Raw genomic sequence first — 18,985 nt, 5'->3', positions numbered from 1 at the left:
ATGTTATAAGTATATTTAGGAATATTATTAGAATAGTTTGTTCAGCGCGCATCTCGTTGTTAGTACGAGTCGATCTGCTACCAAAGTAATATATTTGCCTTGTTTTTGGTGTATCTGTCACGTTGTATTGAACATTATATGAGCTGAACCTCTTATACATGGGTTCAAAACAAGCCAAGAGCGTACGTGTTGATAAAGATGAGAGAAAATCCCAGCAAGTCAGTAAAGAAATAATTGCCCAACTTGTCTCCAATCTAGTCTTCCAATTTAGGACAGTAAACGATCTCGCCTTTCAAAAGGCTTCGGATAATGAGAGCAATTAAAGAGCTTCTCGTTTTAAACAGCAAAAAGTTAGCCAGTGAGAATAATTTCATTGATTGGAGCTGGGCTCCTAAACGTTTTCTATCATAAGAAATGGTGATTTTTTAGCCATTTTCTTTCCTTTTAAATTCTGTTTAATGTTTATGCGATTTAAGCAATCAATTTTAACGATTATGTTGCGACATGGCGAATATAATACCTGGTCAAGTAGTGAATATGCACTAACGCTTGTTCCATTTTTGTGGGTCTTTTATCCATTTTGTTCATCACCGAATTCGTTCTCGACAACCTTAATTAATTGTAACGACTTTCAAAGGAACCGAGTTACCTTTGCATGCATGCGGGAAGGCCTTTAAGTCTAAAAATATTGTTGGCAGAAAAATTGATCAATAACGTTGAATATATTGAATTATTCCATCAAAGATATATGTTCTGCTGAGCTAGGGGCAGTGACGCCAGAACCCGACTCAATAACTGCCTTTTTGCAACGTTTTAAAACGTTTTGGCAATTGAAAAATAATTTCAATGCCTAATGATTTCCATTCATGATACTGGCATGAATGTTATTGCAGGTGCCAAATAATTTACATGATACAAAAATATAACATTGCGAAAGCCAAAAGAGTGATTTGTAAAACATTTTCTCGCGCAGCAGCTTTCATTATCATCGTATCAGAAGAAGGCAGCATATAAATAGAATGATGATAATTATCTTTTATAAAACTCTTGATATGCTTCACTATTTCATTATAACAATGTCATCATTAACATGATAATATTAACATTAATATGATGACAAAACACTTGATATACTTCATAATTTCATAACATCAATATCAACATTAACATGGACATTCATTTGTATATTTCCCCTTCGCAAATTAATGAGTTTGATATCAGAATACTCGAATGTGACTTTTAACAAAAATTCTGGGAATTCGAAATATTGTTAGAGAAATGCTACAATGATTCTACGAAATTTTGTTATATGTTAGATCATGTACGATAATGAGAATTGGAACATTTAGAATTAGGTTAATCACATTTCAAACAGTCAACTGCGGCTGATAAATTTGATACTACCAGGAAAATGTTATCAATGAGCTATGCTAAAATTCCAATGTATGTTTTTTGTCAGTCCCACGAATTATATGAAGTAATTGGTAAGAGTTAGTAGGCTGATGGATTTTTGAAAAATATTTTCATTGAAGATTATATCAGCAATATACATTAATGTTGACATTGTACTGGCATCCACAACAATTTCCATTATAGTATAGGATGGTGACATGCAAATTACACAATGAGTTCGGTAAGGACATCATTCTCGTGTTGTGCTAAGATGAGGGTTACCAGCTTAGCTCCAGTTCCGTATTCCCTCGTTTTGGCCGCCCTCACGCTCAACAGCTTCAATGGCTCTCCCGCACTCACGCACGGTACAGTGCTTTTGCCACCTTTGTCTAATTTTATATCAGATAATACGAAGATTTCTCTGTCTCTCGAGTCCCAAGAACGAGATCTTGATAGACCATTTATCGAGGAACGAGGTCGTTTAATTAATAAAGAATATTTGTTCGAATTCTCAGCTGATGAAGCTTCTTGAGACTTTTTAATTGGCTTGAACCGAGGAATCGTGTTATGTTCGCGACATGCTGCTTCAGGAACAAGAATGTTTCTTGAAACGGGATCAGATATAATAACTTCTGGTTTCATGTTGGCTTCGCGGTCACCATCAGAAACTGGTACATTTTTGACTAGGTGGTCAAACTCACATTGTATTCCAACAGAAGTACTTTGCATCGCGTCTTGAACGTTTTCCGATGGCGCGACATGAAAATCACAAGCTTGGCAGTTACTATGCGAATTAAACTTGTCTATCATTGCGAGAGAATCTTCTCCGAACTGACGTTCAACCGAACATTGGTTTCCTATAGAAGTGAACTGTCGTGCGTCTTGTGGGTTATGGGTTTGTGCACAGTGAATGTCAATTGTTTTTCCATTACTGTGCGGGCTAAACTTGTAATGCACGGACGGTGAAGGTTGGTTTACGTAAGGTTGTGGAGAGTCCTGTTTCCGTGCCAAACGGTTGTTCACCTCTTGTTCTGCTACGCGGACTGCGATGCAATTGCGGCATGATGCCCCGGCTGTTGTTTGCAGAACAATGCGAGAGGAGTCTGTGTGACATTAAACTAATAAATATATATTGAAATGAATTATATGTACTAGAAATGGACTTTGAAGCAAGATTTTGTTATATAAAAGTTTGGAAGTTTTTTTAGTTGCATTACTTCTGTTTGAAGACAGAGGGAAAATTTAATAATATGAACGGAATGTAAAATCGTTTGGATTGTCTATTACGATTAACAACGGAAAAACCCTTGAGCATAAAATCTCGCAATAGAATTTAAATAGATGCAAATATTGATACTAGCTTCTTTAGACTTCAAGATCGTACTTATATATCTTAATATGAAGTTACAACTTTATACCATCAACTTGAATTTTGATCTGAAATGAGCTCACTAGCAGGTTAGCTCTGATGTGCTCGGCATCGATAGATATTCCTGGAAGCTTTAAAATTAATCTACATTACACGATTCCCGTTAATATGAAAACAACTATTATATAATAATTGAAAGAAGACCTATTGAAACTCGCATTTAACATGGAATACTTTTATTGTACTTTTCATGTAAAATTTGAATATATACTTAAATTGTCGTATATACATGTTTAAAGTCCTTCTTTTACTTTTGGTCTAACTCTAATCCTTCTCTCTCGCTTTGCAATACCATACAATTCCTCCTATATTTTCAGGTGAAGATAATATTCCGACGCGATAATTATCGCGGAAGCGTGCCTGAATAGCAAACACAAATTTTAACAATTATAATTGTATGAGATTACAAGTTGCAATATTCCAGCATGCCTCACCGCTAGGTTCTGGTGCTCTGAAGAACGGCTCCTTCTGCAGCCTCTTGGCCAGCCACTCCGGCAAACTTTTAATGATCTCTTGTCTGCACACGAAAATATCTTCAAAATAAACTTGCTATTCAACACAGGAATAAATTAGAGCAAGTTGGCGGTACACGCAAATTAAATATGGAAAAAGTGCGTGAATTATGTTTGATGTAACATTACGTTTGGATTAAAGTCAAAAAATAACCAACTGGTGAGTCATAGTTATACTGCGTACGTCCGAATAGCCTGACACACACGTCGATATTGTACTGTCGATACTGTACTGTCGATACTGTACTGTCGATACTGTACTGTCGATACTGTACTGTCCTGGTGACACTGTACACCACAACACCTGTAACACCTGCACACCACAACACCTGTACACCACAACACCTGTACACCAGAACACCTGTAACACCTGTACACCACAACACCTGTACACCACAACACCTGTACACCACAACACCTGTACACCACAACACCTGTACACCACAACACCTGTACACAACACCTGTAACGCGTCGTGATGAAGACATAGAAGACAGGGTTGTATGCACAGGAGCTCTTGGCCAGCAGGACGGGGGCGATGGCCGCGTATGGCGGGGGTTTTTGCCCCCCGAGGACGCCGTAGTAAAGCGACATTACGGCGTAGGGCATCCAGGCCACCACGAAGCCCAGGCACACTGCCACTGACACCTTTACAATAAATGTTTTAGCATTATATTATTATATCATTATGGATCTGATATATTTTTTGACATAAATACATTATCAATTGTTTGCTTAACTTGCTTCTTCATCAAGAATTTAACAGCAAAGGAAACTCCACGCAAATTAACCATATGTTTAATCATTGAAAACGTACGACGATACGTATGGTTTTCAATGATGATATGCTAAATTTGCTTAGAGTCTTCTTCATTTTTACAACACTTCTCTAAATTCACTTCCTGTTGTTTGTTTCTCTACTATAAATCTTATAATCGATATTTAACACACTTTTACCTGTCCATTCGATCTGAAATTTTGCACACTTGACTAAAATTGGAGACAATGCATGAATAAATTGACAGAATAATCAATTTTCAAGATATAATATATTTTTATATATTAAAAAATATATTTCTTTCATATTTGAAAATAGAATTAGTAATTCACTGTACATGTGTAACATCGGAGACACTGGGATTGTTTAGATGTTTTCTCTTTATAAACGAATTTTTAAATACATATTATTAAAATCTTCGGTTATCCAATTTATCATAAAACAGTTCAAACTAACACTAAATTACACGTATCACCGTACGCTTTCTAAAAATGTTATGCCAGAACCTACCGCCGTGAGCTGCAGGTCGGACGGCGTGGACTCCTTCCTGGCCCCCGACGCCCGGCAGCGCAAGCTGTTCTGGTGCACGCGGTAGAGCAGCAGCGAGTAGCTCCCCACCATCACCAGCGTCGGCGACAGCACCACGAATATGAGCGTGACCAGCAGGTATATCTTGCCAGCTGTAACGTACAGCACCACGAATATGAGCGTGACCAGCAGGTATATCTTGCCAGCTGTAACGTACAGCACCACGAATATGAGCGTGACCAGCAGGTATATCTTGCCAGCTGTAACGTACAGCACCACGAATATGAGCGTGACCAGCAGGTATATCTTGCCAGCTGTAACGTACAGCACCACGAATATGAGCGTGACCAGCAGGTATATCTTGCCAGCTGTAACGTACAGCACCACGAATATGAGCGTGACCAGCAGGTATATCTTGCCAGCTGTAACGTACAGCACCACGAATATGAGCGTGACCAGCAGGTATATCTTGCCAGCTGNACGGGTCGCACCACTCACCGTAGGACGGGTCGCACCACTCACCGTAGGACGGGTCGCACCACTCACCGTAGGACGGGTGTCCCACTCACTGTAGGACAGGTTGTCCCACTCACCATAGGACTGGTCGCCCCACTCACCGTAGGACGGGTCATCCCACTCACCGTAGGACGGGTCATCCCACTCTAGGGTGCAGGACGTGCCGAAGGGCTCGACGTCGTAGTCGCCGGCGCCCAGCAGCGGCAGGGTCGCCCAGGCCGCAGCGAACACGAAGATGCCGGCGATGATGCGGCGCACCTGGTCGCTGTCCAGCCACGCACCTCGCGCGGGCAACATAAGAGTCATAATAATTATTGGCGAAATTATATCGTTTATGTTATAATAAACAAAATAGGTAATTAAAGTGGAAATTAAATTGTTGTTTAGGTTATAACAAAATACATAACTCAGTACTCACTGCAGTGAGTGACAGAGCGCATTTTCTCGTCGACGAAAACGTGAAATCACGGATGGACAGACAGACAGACAGACGGACGGACGGACATGACATGCACAATACTGCTTTTTTCACATAAATGAGAATTGCTAAAAATGGATGGGCAAATTCACCGAGCGCTAAAAGTAGCATCTATAATTATCTTAATAATAATTGCGGTGGAGATTAGATTGTAAAGGTTACGCTCCAAGGTGGACCGGAAGAAAACACAAATTTTGGAAATTATTAATTTCTCTTTGATTATTTCTCCCCCTAATTTCGCCTATGCACATCATCCATGCGGGCTCCACAGTAATTTCCTATTGAACCATTTCCCGCTAAGTAAGTGAAACCGTTTTTCGATTAGTAAGTGAAAATTTAAATAACAATAATTTATAGCGAGATTTTAAATTCAGAAAATTTTTTTCAAAAATTAACCTGGAATATGAAGGTGATGCTTCTGAAATCATTTATATTATTCCATTGCCAGTTTGGTAAAAAATTTAAAATTAATCGGTTTGTGTTCAAAAGTTTAGCTAGTCTCCCTCTGTAGACCAAGGCTGGTGATTCAGGGGATTTTATTAACTTTTATTATCATTTTGAAACAGTAATAAAGTGTATAATTTTACTTATATTATATTCAACATTGATTAATTTTATCAGATAAAGTTGATATTGAATCTACGTTACGGCGCGACTACCTAGCATGGCTGGTTACTATTTCTTCAGCGAGCAAAACAGGTCACGTTTATCGCAGTATTTTAGTGAATATTAGTGAGTGTTTTCACCTAGTCAAAATGTTTTCGATATGTGTTGCTTGAGCGAGAATAACCATTAAGATCATAAGTTAAATACTAACGAAAAAATAACATCATAATCTACAATAAAACTTGCTGCAGAAATTGAAAGAAATAAAATACATTGTTTAGAACATCACAGAAACATTAAGCGATAAACGCGATATCGTCCGAACAATTATAATGGGTTGATTTTATATAACAAAGTAATTTAACGTTCAATATTTTGTGCTGCAGTTGCCACAACCACAGCTTCAAAATTGTGACAGCGGTATATTAAAATAGACGTATTGTAACAACGTTATGTAGGGACAATCAATTGGAAAATTATAGACTGCAAAAAAATTTTGGTAAATGAAAAACAGGCTTGGAGGTCCTATGAGTAACAACCAATTTGATCTATATTTTGTTTCCTAACTTACAACTAAATTAACTGTCACTTCTTCTGAAATATCAAATAAATATGTATGGTAGATTTTGAAAAGAATACATTTATTATATGAAATTATTCGCTAAATGTAAAATTTGAGATCTTATAACAGTTTTTCTTCGCTCCACCCCACTTGGAAGCTACGTAAGTTATTTTGCATCCCATTAGCTAGTTTAATTAGCTCAGCTCTTTAATGCTGCCACACTTACAGCGATGAGGTAGGATTCATGATACTTCATGGCATCATTAGTTAGATTAATTGCGCATGCAATCATGCGCATAATTTTTTCTTGCTGAGGCGGATTGCATGTTCAACATTTGTATCTCATACAACAACACGTATTTAATAAGAACGCATTGTTCCGATGGCTCCGAAGAAAATATCTCCAGCCCACGCAAACTTTTGTTCTGTGTGACAACGAGCCTTTGTACTTTTGAACCTAATTACACCTAATTACTTCAAACAGTTTAAGTCACTAAAGGGTAATAAATTTATATAAATTTTATACGATTCTTTGTGTCGCGGTCATCCACGTGTAAGGAGCCTACATGAGCAACTCTACAGAATGTCAGACGAAGGTTGGTGTTTTGTAAGTACGAAAAGCAGTTACAGATTAAATAATGAAGAACGCTCTTAGTTGTGTTCTCTTACGTTTGATTCTTGGCTAGCATGTAATTGTTGAAGAACTTCTTCGTTTGCTGGCAGCTGAACTTCTGTTGTGTTGACTAAGGAAGTTTTATGTTAAACTATTCACTAATGCATAACTATAATTGTATTTTATAAGGACATTTTTATATATTGCAGATTGCGGGCTTTGTATCCCCAGAAGTATCCACCGACTTTAAAATACAGAGACTTTAATTTTCAACGAATTTTGATATTGAACCTGAATTATTTCTAGGTGAAACTGCAAGTTTTTCAGTGAAGTTGCATAAATTGAATAAATTCCGTTAAATACCATGTAATGTAAGTGGTAAATACCACCAGAGTTTAGTACTTACCTGTTCAAGTAGGTAGTGATTATGGAATATAATAAAAGCGATAGAAATTATGAAATATGATAAAAGCGAAGAATCAATTAGCAATTCAGCTGCCGATTTTTAACAGTGTACAAATAATGACTCGTGTCTCATACGTTTTACTTGCCATTAGATTGTAATGAAATTTAGTTAGCAGCTTGCAGGCAATCACCAAACTGCGTGATCGTTACCAAGTGTATTGTAGCATGGAAGAATATCTTGCAACGTAACATGAGGGTTTGCTATCGGTTGATAAATATTACATGCTACCATCAACCAGTGTGTAGTACATGCTACCATCAACCAGTGTGTGGTATTACCAGCAGCTCTGGAGCAGGTCTTCAGGTATCGCACCAGTGCCAGCATCATCACCGACGCCATATTCGCAATGCCCAGGAGGTAGCAGACAAAACCGTACAACTGGCAGCCTGCAATATTAGAGCAACGTTTCAGAGAATGAAATATTTGACTCTTGCGAACCGTACATATCCGAACATTCCCGTAACTATACGTTTCACTCAGATTGCATTACTAAACATCTCATGGCAGGAATTCTCACCAAGTTCACCAAAGATCCAGCGGTGTGCGAAAAGAGATATCATGGTTGCAGGGTAGGAGCACCCGGCCAGCAAGAGGCTGATGAAGGAGAGGTTCAGCAGCAACAGCTCCCCTGGTGCCAGCTTCTTCCCTCTGCGCCAGAACATGGCGACACTCGCGCCGTTACCGAGCACCGCCACGACACCTGGTGGCAAGTTACTATCTTAACATGGCCACACTCGCGCCGTTACCGAGCACCGCCACCACACCTGGTGGCAAGTTATAGTCTTAACATGGCGACACTCGCGCCGTTACCGAGCACCGCCACGACACCTGGTGGCAAGTTCCTATCTTAACATGACGACACTCGCGCCGTTACCAAGCACCGCCACGACACCTGGCGGCAAGTTCCTATCTTAACATGGCGACACTCGCGCCGTTACCGAGCACCGCCACGTCACCTGGTGCCTGGTGGCAAGTTATAGTCTTAACATGGCGACACTCGCGCCGTTACCGAGCACCGCCACGATACCTGGCGGCAGGTAACAATCTTAATTTTTTTGGTGCTGGGGTCAGTTGAAGTAACATTTTGGTGCGTGTAATTAAGCCCCATCCACACGCTCAAACTTATCGTCAGTCCTGCATGTCATGCCAAAGTTTGACCGACAAGACGGAAGACTGACGAGCGTCCACACGTTCAAACTTTCCTTCAGTCTTGTGTGCTCGCGGCAATGGAGGAGGCAGTGCTGCTCGCTGCAGTGATCGCAGTTTGTGTCACAAAAATTTGGTTAAAGCGATGCAACGTACGCGGTGGTCCCGAAAATGGTTTTAAAAGAAAATACCACAATGTGGGTTGATAGACAGCATTGCTATCTGCACCAGACAGCATTGACGACTTCATTTTGGCACATTATTTTCTATAAAGAGTTTATTTTCTTCGTTACAGTCTTTGTTTGCTGTAGGATCAACTTATCTCATGTTCCTGCCACTGTAGCTTTTTGATTGAATTTACCGCAAACAATGGAAACTACGATATAATTCGATAAACTCACCAAAATAAATCGTGAAGCCAATGTCGCATATCTTGAAATGTGAAAAACTAGAGCTAGCGAGGAACAATGTCTCAGCGCTCAACATCAATATAGTCTGAGATATGGTAAAAGTTTGACCAATTAATCGGTTACCCGTCCACACGCTCAATCTTATCGTCAGTCTTGTATGAATTAACCCTCGCCCTTCCGTCTTTTCCAGGTTTGTCAAATCTCAAAACCCGCCCACACGTCATGCAAGACGTCAAACTTTGAGCGTCCACAAGCTCTGTCTTGTCTGCCAAACCTGGCATGACATGCAAGACTGAAAAGTTTGAGCGTGTGGACGGGGCTTTACGAAAATTCATTGCCAGAACTCGAAGAAAACAAGCAGTATTGTAGACGTACAGTACATGGTTTTTCGTTTCTTGCGTCTTTTCGTTCTTTCGTTTCGATCACAAAGCCTTGAATTGCGTCACTATATAAACGTTTCATCAGTCATCAATATTACAAAATTTAATCTTGAGACAAGTAAACCAACTCATATAGAATTTAATTTAAAACGGGTGATGAATACTTCTTTGAGTAAATTTTTTTTGTATAACATCGCATTTGAAATCTGTGGTATAACGACATAAGTGAAACGTGCCTGATGGAACCCCTGCCTGAAACGTGCCTGATGGAACACAGGAACCCCTGAATTATGCGGAAACATATATTAAATCTTAAGTCTTCTTAGTTGAATTACTCAGCACCTTTGCATTTGTGAGTATAATTATTTCAGAATTATTGTGCTCAAGCTTTATCAAATTTGAGACACTTGATATTATTTTATTTTTAATAAAAAATTGGCTCTTTCAACAAACACGCAGCGTGACTCAAACTATCTCAACTAAAAATTTTTATTTCTCTATAAACTTGGCAAAGCTGAAACTTGGCAAACTTGGCAGGTCAATAATCTGCTCAATATTACGAATATATTAAATATCTTTAACATTACTACCAGCTGCATTCATTTGGGACGAGTTCATGAAGGTATAAATGAAAGTGCAAACTGGAATTGACCGCAGTGAATCCTCCTATTACAGCCACGAAATTAGATTTCCCATCTGCAAATTGACTCCAATTATTAAGTTTATAATTTTTAGGCTCCATGCTATATTGGATTATTCAATTTAATAGCAAGGGAAGCTCTTAATGTGGAAATATTATTAGAAATACTTTAATTGCGGCTGATATGACGCGGCAGTTGGACATCGTACGAAGGAGTATTCTGTTTAATAATCCTACAGAAGCATCCGCATCGCGGTGTTCATGTTTTATTTCAAAAAATGTGATTTTAAATTAATTTCAAAATATAATTTCAGTTCAGAGGTAGATAGATCTGCGTTGAGATGTTAGCAGGATGAAACGTATAGAAAGTTTAACGTCGTGAACAACATCTGAAAGTTCTGCCGTCTCCATTTCTTCAGTTGTGAACGGACTGTTCATTTGTTATGGGACTATAAGGTGAACTGCCAAGAAGCAAACTAAACAATTTGAACGATAATTTCTCTTCACATGTCAGACTTAAACTACAAAAAAAATTAGGTTAATACATTTTACAATAAATTGCATTTCCTGTAAAAGTTAGCCCAATGGCTATAGATATAAGAATATGTTACGGAATTTTTCGATATTTTTGGAAATTAAAAGGAATTCATTTATAACGTCTACTGAAATTATGAGCTCAATTTGTTTCCGTATGAATTCTGTATCATTGATGCATAAATTAATGAGTTTCCCCCAATATTACCTCGACGTCATTGTTGATAAAAATCTATATCTATTTCGATCGGATATAAGCACAAAAATTACTAGATTGCTTAAGTCGCAAGTTTACCAGGAATTTAAAAGCAAAGAAAACAGCCAGAATATTAACCATTTCTTAAGAATGAAAACGTTTCGGAGTCCAGCTCCATCGTCAGTTCAAAAGTTCAAAACCTATAAGAAAATAAGAATCAATTATCGGAATATACTTATTGATCAAATCTTTCAATTCCCTAGCCATAGTCTCAGATGCTTTACCGAAGTAGGGAAAAGAACAATAAATCAGGTTCCTACTGTCACAATCGGGAACAACTTCATTATATTGCCTTGACATGAATTTCTTAATTTGACTATAAATCAGTTGCGATGGAAACCCGTTTAAAGAAAAAATGCTGCGCAAAAACTCAAATTCAGTGTGCATAGCATTGAAAGTTGAACAAATACGGAAGCCACGATTTAATAATGTTTTAATCCCATTTAATTTAAAACGAAATGAGCAAAAACTAAAAAAGCTGGTGTTTAAACCGGTAAACGTTGGCTTTCTGAACACAGAGGTCTGGAAACGGCCATTAGATTTTCTTATAGGTTTTGAACTTTTGAACTGACGATGGAGCTGGACTCCGAAACGTTTTCATTCTTAAGAAATGGTTAATATTCTGGCTGTTTTCTTTGCTTTTAAATTCCTGCTATATCTATTTATTATGAGTATTTATTTATTTATTTATTATGAGTATTATCCGTCCCGTTCTCCATGAGAATTGATCTATTTAGTTCTGAGTCAAAATTAAGACATAGTTTGATGAAGTTATACCCTCACAAAAGAGGTTTTGGTTCATCTTATCCTATAGAGTTGCCTAGTTAGTGACTCGGCGCCTTTACATGAATAAAAATTTTGAAGGTAAATATTCTGGGGTCGTAATTGGAATTTGTAAATTATTGTCTTTTGTTAATTACGCATATATTTTTCCAATTTCTTCACAGCAACTCTGCCTCATTTAAAAAAAATAATCGCTTCAAAATTCAAAGCACATAAACCGTTTCTCATTGCGGAGCTTTTAGCGTCCTGACGGTCGCTAAAATCCTCCACAACTCGGTCGCCTAACTTTGCCGTAGTCTTAATCCCGTTCTCCTTCCTGTTCTCCTTCTCATTCTCCTTCCCGTTTTCCTTCGCGTTTTCCTTCCCGTTCTTCTTTCCGTTCCTCCTTCCCGTCCCACCTTCCCGTTATCTTTCCCGTCGTTCTCCTTCCCGTTCTCCATCCCGTTCTCTATAAGAATGGAATAGTCTTCCAAAAAATGCGCTGGAAGGAACTGAAAAAACCACCGCCTCTCTGATGGTGGTCCTCACTTTTGAAGTCTTGTGTATCATATCAACAACCTCATTCCAGGCTTCAGCGGAAGAACGGAGGACTTCTTAACTTCTGTCAGCATGAGAAATGGATGGTGCGCACAGAGTGCATATAGTGAGAGATAAAGCTCGATTGGAATAGTGCACATGGAGCGCATATTGTGAGAGATAAAGCTCGATTGGAATAGTGCACATGGAGCGCATATTGTGAGAGATAAAGCCCGATAAGAATAGTGCACATGGAGCGCATATTGTGAGAAATAAAGCCCGATAAGAATGGTTTGCTCGGAGTGCATATAATGATCAAGCACGATCGATATGGTGTGACGATTAACTTTGAAAAATATTGGTAAAGTCACAAATGCACCGCAAACCTGAACTGAAGGTTAACTCTGAAATCAAATGCCCCCAGCCGCCACGTGTACCTGGATAAATTTGCGACGTACGGCTGCAATATCGTGAGCAACTCACGTTAAATGTTTGAATTTGTCGAGGACTCTACAGTCTGTGAAACTCAATATCCATCCTAAATAAAGCGCAGGAGAACTCGCAGTTTCGCCTTTTTCTGCTAGTCATATTTTTTGTGCCCACGGCATGTTCTTCATCTGATACTGCCGAGTTGATCTTTTCGGGCGTGGAAGACATTTTTCATGAGGAAAATACCAGTAGCTACTATTTTTCGCGCAAAGTTTAATCGCTTCACGTAATAGGCATAATTCTTCAAATTCAGCTTATAATAATTTGAAGTAATCGAAATTTATACATCGAACTTGTTTTTACCCATAATATTCAATAACAGTTATAAGAAGTTGAAGCGGCCGAGGCACTCAAACCCACATTTCTGATTTTATCGAGTTTCTCCTTAACGACACCCCGCTCCCTCGCGCTCATTAAGCTATCGTCCGCCAATTAGCGTTTATTAATCGCGTTGCATAACTAGATGATCTTTTGAGTGGAATCAATGAAAATCGGGAAATAAAAGAAAACGCCATGCAAGTTTACCATATTTTCAATGAAAACGTTGCGGCGACAAGCTGCATCAGCACCACAAAAAGTATATTTCATTGCTTTTCATGATTCATTGAACGCTAAAAATTGTAGAAGAGTTTGCACTCACCGACGATGGCGAGGAAAGTGCCAGCGATGATGTCCTCCTCCCACGTGAGCTGCGACGTGTACTTATCTTTGAAGACAGGAGGTCTGGTGGGTGCGTGGGTGTGGACCCAAGCAGTGGAAACCAGTGGGGTGGTGGTGGTGTGCTGGAAGGGCACCGGTGGGGTGGTGGAGGTGGTGGTGTGATGGAAGGGCACCAGTGGGGTGGTAGTGGTGGTGTTGGTGTGATGGTTGGGTATCAGTTGGATGGTGGTATGGTAGTGGTATGGCAGCGATGGGTTGGTGGTGGGGTGAGGGTAAGGCATTAGTGGGGATGTAGTGGAGTTATAGTTTGGTACCAGAGGGGTAACAACGAACGGGTTAAGACCTAATCCCACAATGGCAGGAGCAAAATTGTTAGGATTTTTTGTTGGATGTTCAAAATTTAAGCTGGGATTGCTAAGCCATGAGGCTTGAGATGTGGCATGGTGGTTTTGTCTTAAATTCGTAGATGCTCCGGGCGTTTGATCAAAGGGTGACTCCGAGTCCACGTGGGTTTGATGACTGCTTAAGTTGAAATTTGAGCTCAAGTTTGCGGAATGTGTCGTGTGTGCTAAGTTGCTAGACTGGGTTACAGTGAGCGAATTTGATTGAACAGCTTTGAAAACATGGCCAGGCTTTGAAGAAGTTATGCTATGATGTCTTGTAAAGTAGGTAAATGGGTCAAAAACTTTGGGTGCAGAGGGAGTGGGTCGTCCTGGTGGGTAAAATGGACCCACTAATCGCTTCACACGGCCCATGATTTCTGAAAAATACAAATTTTATTAAAGATTTATAAATGACGTAATGTGAGAATGTCAAAGACAGATAAAGTTTATGAAAACACGCAAATATTGATTTTTATGACGTTTAAATAGAACCGTGAGAGGAATTAAGGTTCTAGGTAAGGTAAGGTAGAAGGTTATTCAGTGCGAAGGACTGAAAATTTCACTTTTTTCAGTCGGAAGTAATCATCAGAAAATCTGCACTGCACATCAGAAGTATTTTTTGGCAATATGCTGGGGGCCATAAAGTTGCCAAAGTTCTGGGCCATAAAGTTGTGGTTTTGAAGGGGCCATTTTAAAATTTTTTATTGTGGATATCTTTATCAAATGAGAATTTATTATCTGTATTATTGTATAATTATTAACGGGATTAGGGATCACTGAAATGGCGAGATTCTTAAATTGCAGGAACCATCAAGCCCAGTCAACACTATACTAACATGCTAGTATTATGTATATTTATCTAAGTTTATGTGTGGCTTGTGAGTGCCTCTGAACTTTGGGGCCTTGGCCCGTATGCCAAATAGGGCACTAGCACTACGAAGTAGCACTATGCACTGCGAAGTGTCCTGTTGGTATGCTAAATACGTCACAGACACTAAGCACTTCGAAGTAGCTCTACAATGTTTAGTGTCGCTTAGTGTAACACTACTGATTCGTATGCAGAAAGACTTTGAAGTGCTACTTTGCTGTTAGAGCACTTTATAGTGCCGCACTACGCTATGAGTCTATTGAAGAATGGTAGTTAAGTGCTCAAATAATTAATTATTCCCTAAGTAATTCTCATTCTTTGCAGAAGATTGATGTAAAATGTCTAATTGTGATGGTAATGGTACTAGTGAAAATTGTGATGGTGAGCTGAAATTCGCAATGCTTCTGCGCACCTTTCCCATCATATATTCAAAGTCCACGCTTCCCAAAGACATCGAACAAAAGAGAGAAGTATGGAAAGTTCTTGCAGAAAAGGTCAAAAATGACTCCAGAAAAAACAAAAAAGAAAATTCTAAACATGGTATCAAAAACAAGAAAAGTATTTTCTACTTCTACGCTGTTCATCTGTTTCGCCAAGGAAAATGTCAGCCATAAGAATAACATGTTGTTCACTGAAGCGGTACACTTTTTTATATTCATGGCATGCTGCTCCTGAGGTTTTTACGCCATGTCTAAAACGATGCAACCCATGTGCATGTGACGTGACCATAAACAGCGGCGTAAGCCGACTTCTGTCGGTCGCGCCTTTAGTCTTCACTTGTGTTGTTGAAGTCGACCTAGCCGGTCACGGTTCCGGTCGCTTCCTTAGATTTAGAGGCCTTAGTTTAAGTGAATATATTTGAAATTTAGTGTGTTATAACTGATAACTACTATAACTGATAACTACTATAACTGATAACTACTATAACTGATAACTACTATAACTGATAACTACTATAACTGATAACTATAACTGATAACTATAACTGATAACTATAACTGATAACTATAACTGATAACTATAACTGATAACTATAACTGATAACTATATCTAACTTATAACTGAAATTGAATTCCTCTTGTGCACCCACAGCTTCGCGATCGTCAGTGGCTGGGAGCGTACGTTGTGAGGAGTTCCTACCAACCGGAGCCTGTGCTATAGGTTTCGCCTACTTTGTGCCAGTTACCTATTTCAATAAATATATTGAACTTGTGACAAAGTCACCACATATATATTCTGTTTCCATTCCTTCATTTTTGTTATCTGTTGCTCTAAAATAAAATGAGAGAAGAACGCCAGCAAGTTTTGAATAAATAAATGGAAGAATATTTTTGTGCTTCTTTGTTAAATGGTATATACGTTAAATAGCAAATTATTAATCAGAGTTAATATGTGAACTATCAAATAAATCATTTATACAAAAACCTTTATTAATCATTAATATGAACTCAATTAAATTCTGTTCCAGTCATCCGATGGACTTCTATCGCGTGTCTTTGAATTTGGATAGTGATTTATGATCAGTTTTAGGAATTTTTTTAAAAAGAATTCGTTGATAAGTGCGGAAATGTGACCATCGAACAAACCTAGTAACGCCTCAATTAAGAAATTCTCGCACGAACTATACAATTCATTGAAATGGAAAACCTTTAATAAACTCCCTGTATTCATCATCATAAAACTCAAGGCAAGTTATTGATCAACGATGAAACTATACAGCATGTGAATGTCGTATGTGTGTTTAATAACCATGACGTGATATTTTCAACTTGCAATATTAATTATCACTATCACAAAAATTATATTTCGGCCAAAAACAATGTTATTATATGTGATAAATTAAATATATGCAAGCGCGAGGGTGAGACGACTTGAGGGTGAGGGTACCCTCATACCTTCACCTAGGTACGATATGTCTCGTTCAAACAATCATACCCAGTCAAAAGGTTAACAAACACCCGAACATATCCAGTGCAAATATTGTCTTGCCTCTGCACTAATAAATGCGCTATTCATCCGATTTGATAAAAAGAATGCAGACACGGAAAATATGGATTAGACTTAGTATCCTTAGTTTATGTTTTGGATCTAGTAGTCCCAGGTCACGATGGATGGTGACATGAGCCATCATATATCAACAAGGGTGTTGATGTTGTCCCCTCCTTTCACTCAATGTTTCCTGCCAGCTTCCAAGCTTGGCATCCCTTCATCCTTTTCTACATGCGGCCGGGAGGGTTTGAGTCAAAGGAACTCAGTTAAGGGTAATTCATAGGAAGGGGGTGGTTAGGGATTTTAAAACTACCTGCTCTTATACAATATGTACACGCAACACTCAAGCTCGCTTGCGAAAAGTTTTTTAATTAACTATGCAAAATTTCATTAACTACGCAGTATCTATCGTTGCTATAACTTGTATCAGATCACACCACGCATTTCTCAGCTTATTTTCTTCCGCATAAATTGTATTTATGGTCACTTTTTCTCTTCCTAAATTTCTACAAAATGCACTGTCACTAATGCGCGTGCAAAGGAGAACCGATACGACCGTTCGCGGTCGTAAGGGTTTGATGCCTGATGTTGCTGCAATACGCATAGTCTGCGCTCTATATAAAGCTCAATTTCTAGCTCGCCCTTCCGACGAACTGAGCGCTCTTTGTCTACGTTTCCGGAATTGACTCCTAGGAAAGAGGCGTATGCTCTGTAACAACATATGCATTGAGCTAATGATACACACACTAGCAGTGTACTGTATCATCTTACCTGATTCAGGATTACACTGTAAACAATTACATATTCCAAAGAATTATATTCTATCATAAGAAAGTGACGGGCGTAATTACACAGAGTTTAGATCAGCTATCGGTACTGCAGACAAATGACATTTAACTGAATTTGGCTGGCTAAGATTGGGGATAACATCGAGGGTAAATGGTCAGGTTTTACTCGGTGATAAATGGTGGTTATAACCTATTAAGTAGTATAAGCAAATCGTGATGATAGGCCCTCTTTTTACTATTACTTCTCACTTGCGTCAAATTCTCATTTAATAGGAATATCAAAAATTAACAAAATATCGTTGGTCACTGAATAGCGGAGTGACGGCCGCCTATACTTCAAAAAGAATTCAACATTCAAATTCTACGTTCGTGATCGAATTGCTTCACTCTGATTGGCCTGTAGAAATGCGATGTTGTATAGGTCGCCGTAAGTGAGTTGATAAAACGAAAAGAGGGGTCGATTGTTTGCATAATTAAACAATAAATGACTAAAATTACATGATATTTTATTTAATTTGATATTTATAATATTATTTCTGTTGCCTTTTGTTAGAAAATTTTGTATTGGAAATAGAACTGTGGAATAATATATTTAGTTAAATTATTAATGATAATAATGTATAATGATTGAATAATTATTATGGAAGTATTAAGAAGCTCAGAATAAGGTCGACATACCTGCTCATTCATAATTTAATCTTTTTCCATAAGTTACATATTTGATTAAACTGCACTTTTGACTAACTTTCGATAAAAGCCTCGATATTGCTTCGTAAAATAACTTATTCCACTTTTAAATTAAGCCAGTACGTTTGTGCGACTATGTTATTTGTTTTTTTTTCACCACCCCATAAGCCGATTATCTGATGTCGCCTAGGAGTTTCATCGCTCTGGTAACTGATGTTAATGCGATTTCAGTATGTATTGAATGCTGGACTCTGTTGTGAGCTGGTGATGAACTAGAGTCTATTTTGTGCAATGGACTCTAGTATGCCTCGCATTTCTATGCATCCTTAAAGTACGTTTTGTGCTTGGAGCTAGAATCCATGGCATTATTAGCTTATATATGCAACTTTTTCACACCTGGTCACGAGTATTAGTTATATCGTAATTCTTAGGAATTAATAATGTTTGTCAGCTAAAATTAGGGAATTTTGAATTTGACGGACCATGATTAAGTTAAATGTCATTGAACATCGAAAAAATCATTAAAAAAACCTTATACCTACGCAGTTACCTGAGTTGTAATCAATTAATTGCATT

The 18,985-nt window shown here is 38.4% G+C and overlaps 1 protein-coding gene across 1 annotated transcript; it reads right to left on the bottom strand.

The window, feature by feature from the left end:
- Positions 1-456: 456 nt before the first annotated feature.
- On the bottom strand, positions 457-13,975 carry LOC108679856. Its single transcript, XM_018168585.2, has 8 exons — positions 13,675-13,975; positions 8,398-8,580; positions 8,159-8,266; positions 5,281-5,436; positions 4,622-5,115; positions 3,797-3,990; positions 3,256-3,338; positions 457-2,495 (listed from the first exon to the last, which is right to left on the bottom strand). The coding sequence occupies exons 1-8, from the start codon at positions 13,973-13,975 to the stop codon at positions 1,618-1,620; spliced, it is 2,397 nt and encodes a 798-aa protein (XP_018024074.2). The 3' UTR covers positions 457-1,617.
- Positions 13,976-18,985: the final 5,010 nt, after the last annotated feature.

This window comes from Hyalella azteca, unplaced genomic scaffold (genome assembly GCF_000764305.2).
Source record: "Hyalella azteca isolate HAZT.00-mixed unplaced genomic scaffold, Hazt_2.0.2 contig8592, whole genome shotgun sequence".
NCBI classification, from domain to species: domain Eukaryota; kingdom Metazoa; phylum Arthropoda; class Malacostraca; order Amphipoda; family Hyalellidae; genus Hyalella; species Hyalella azteca.
Note: the sequence above shows the minus strand (reverse complement) of the source record. Positions and strands in the feature narration are given on the sequence as shown.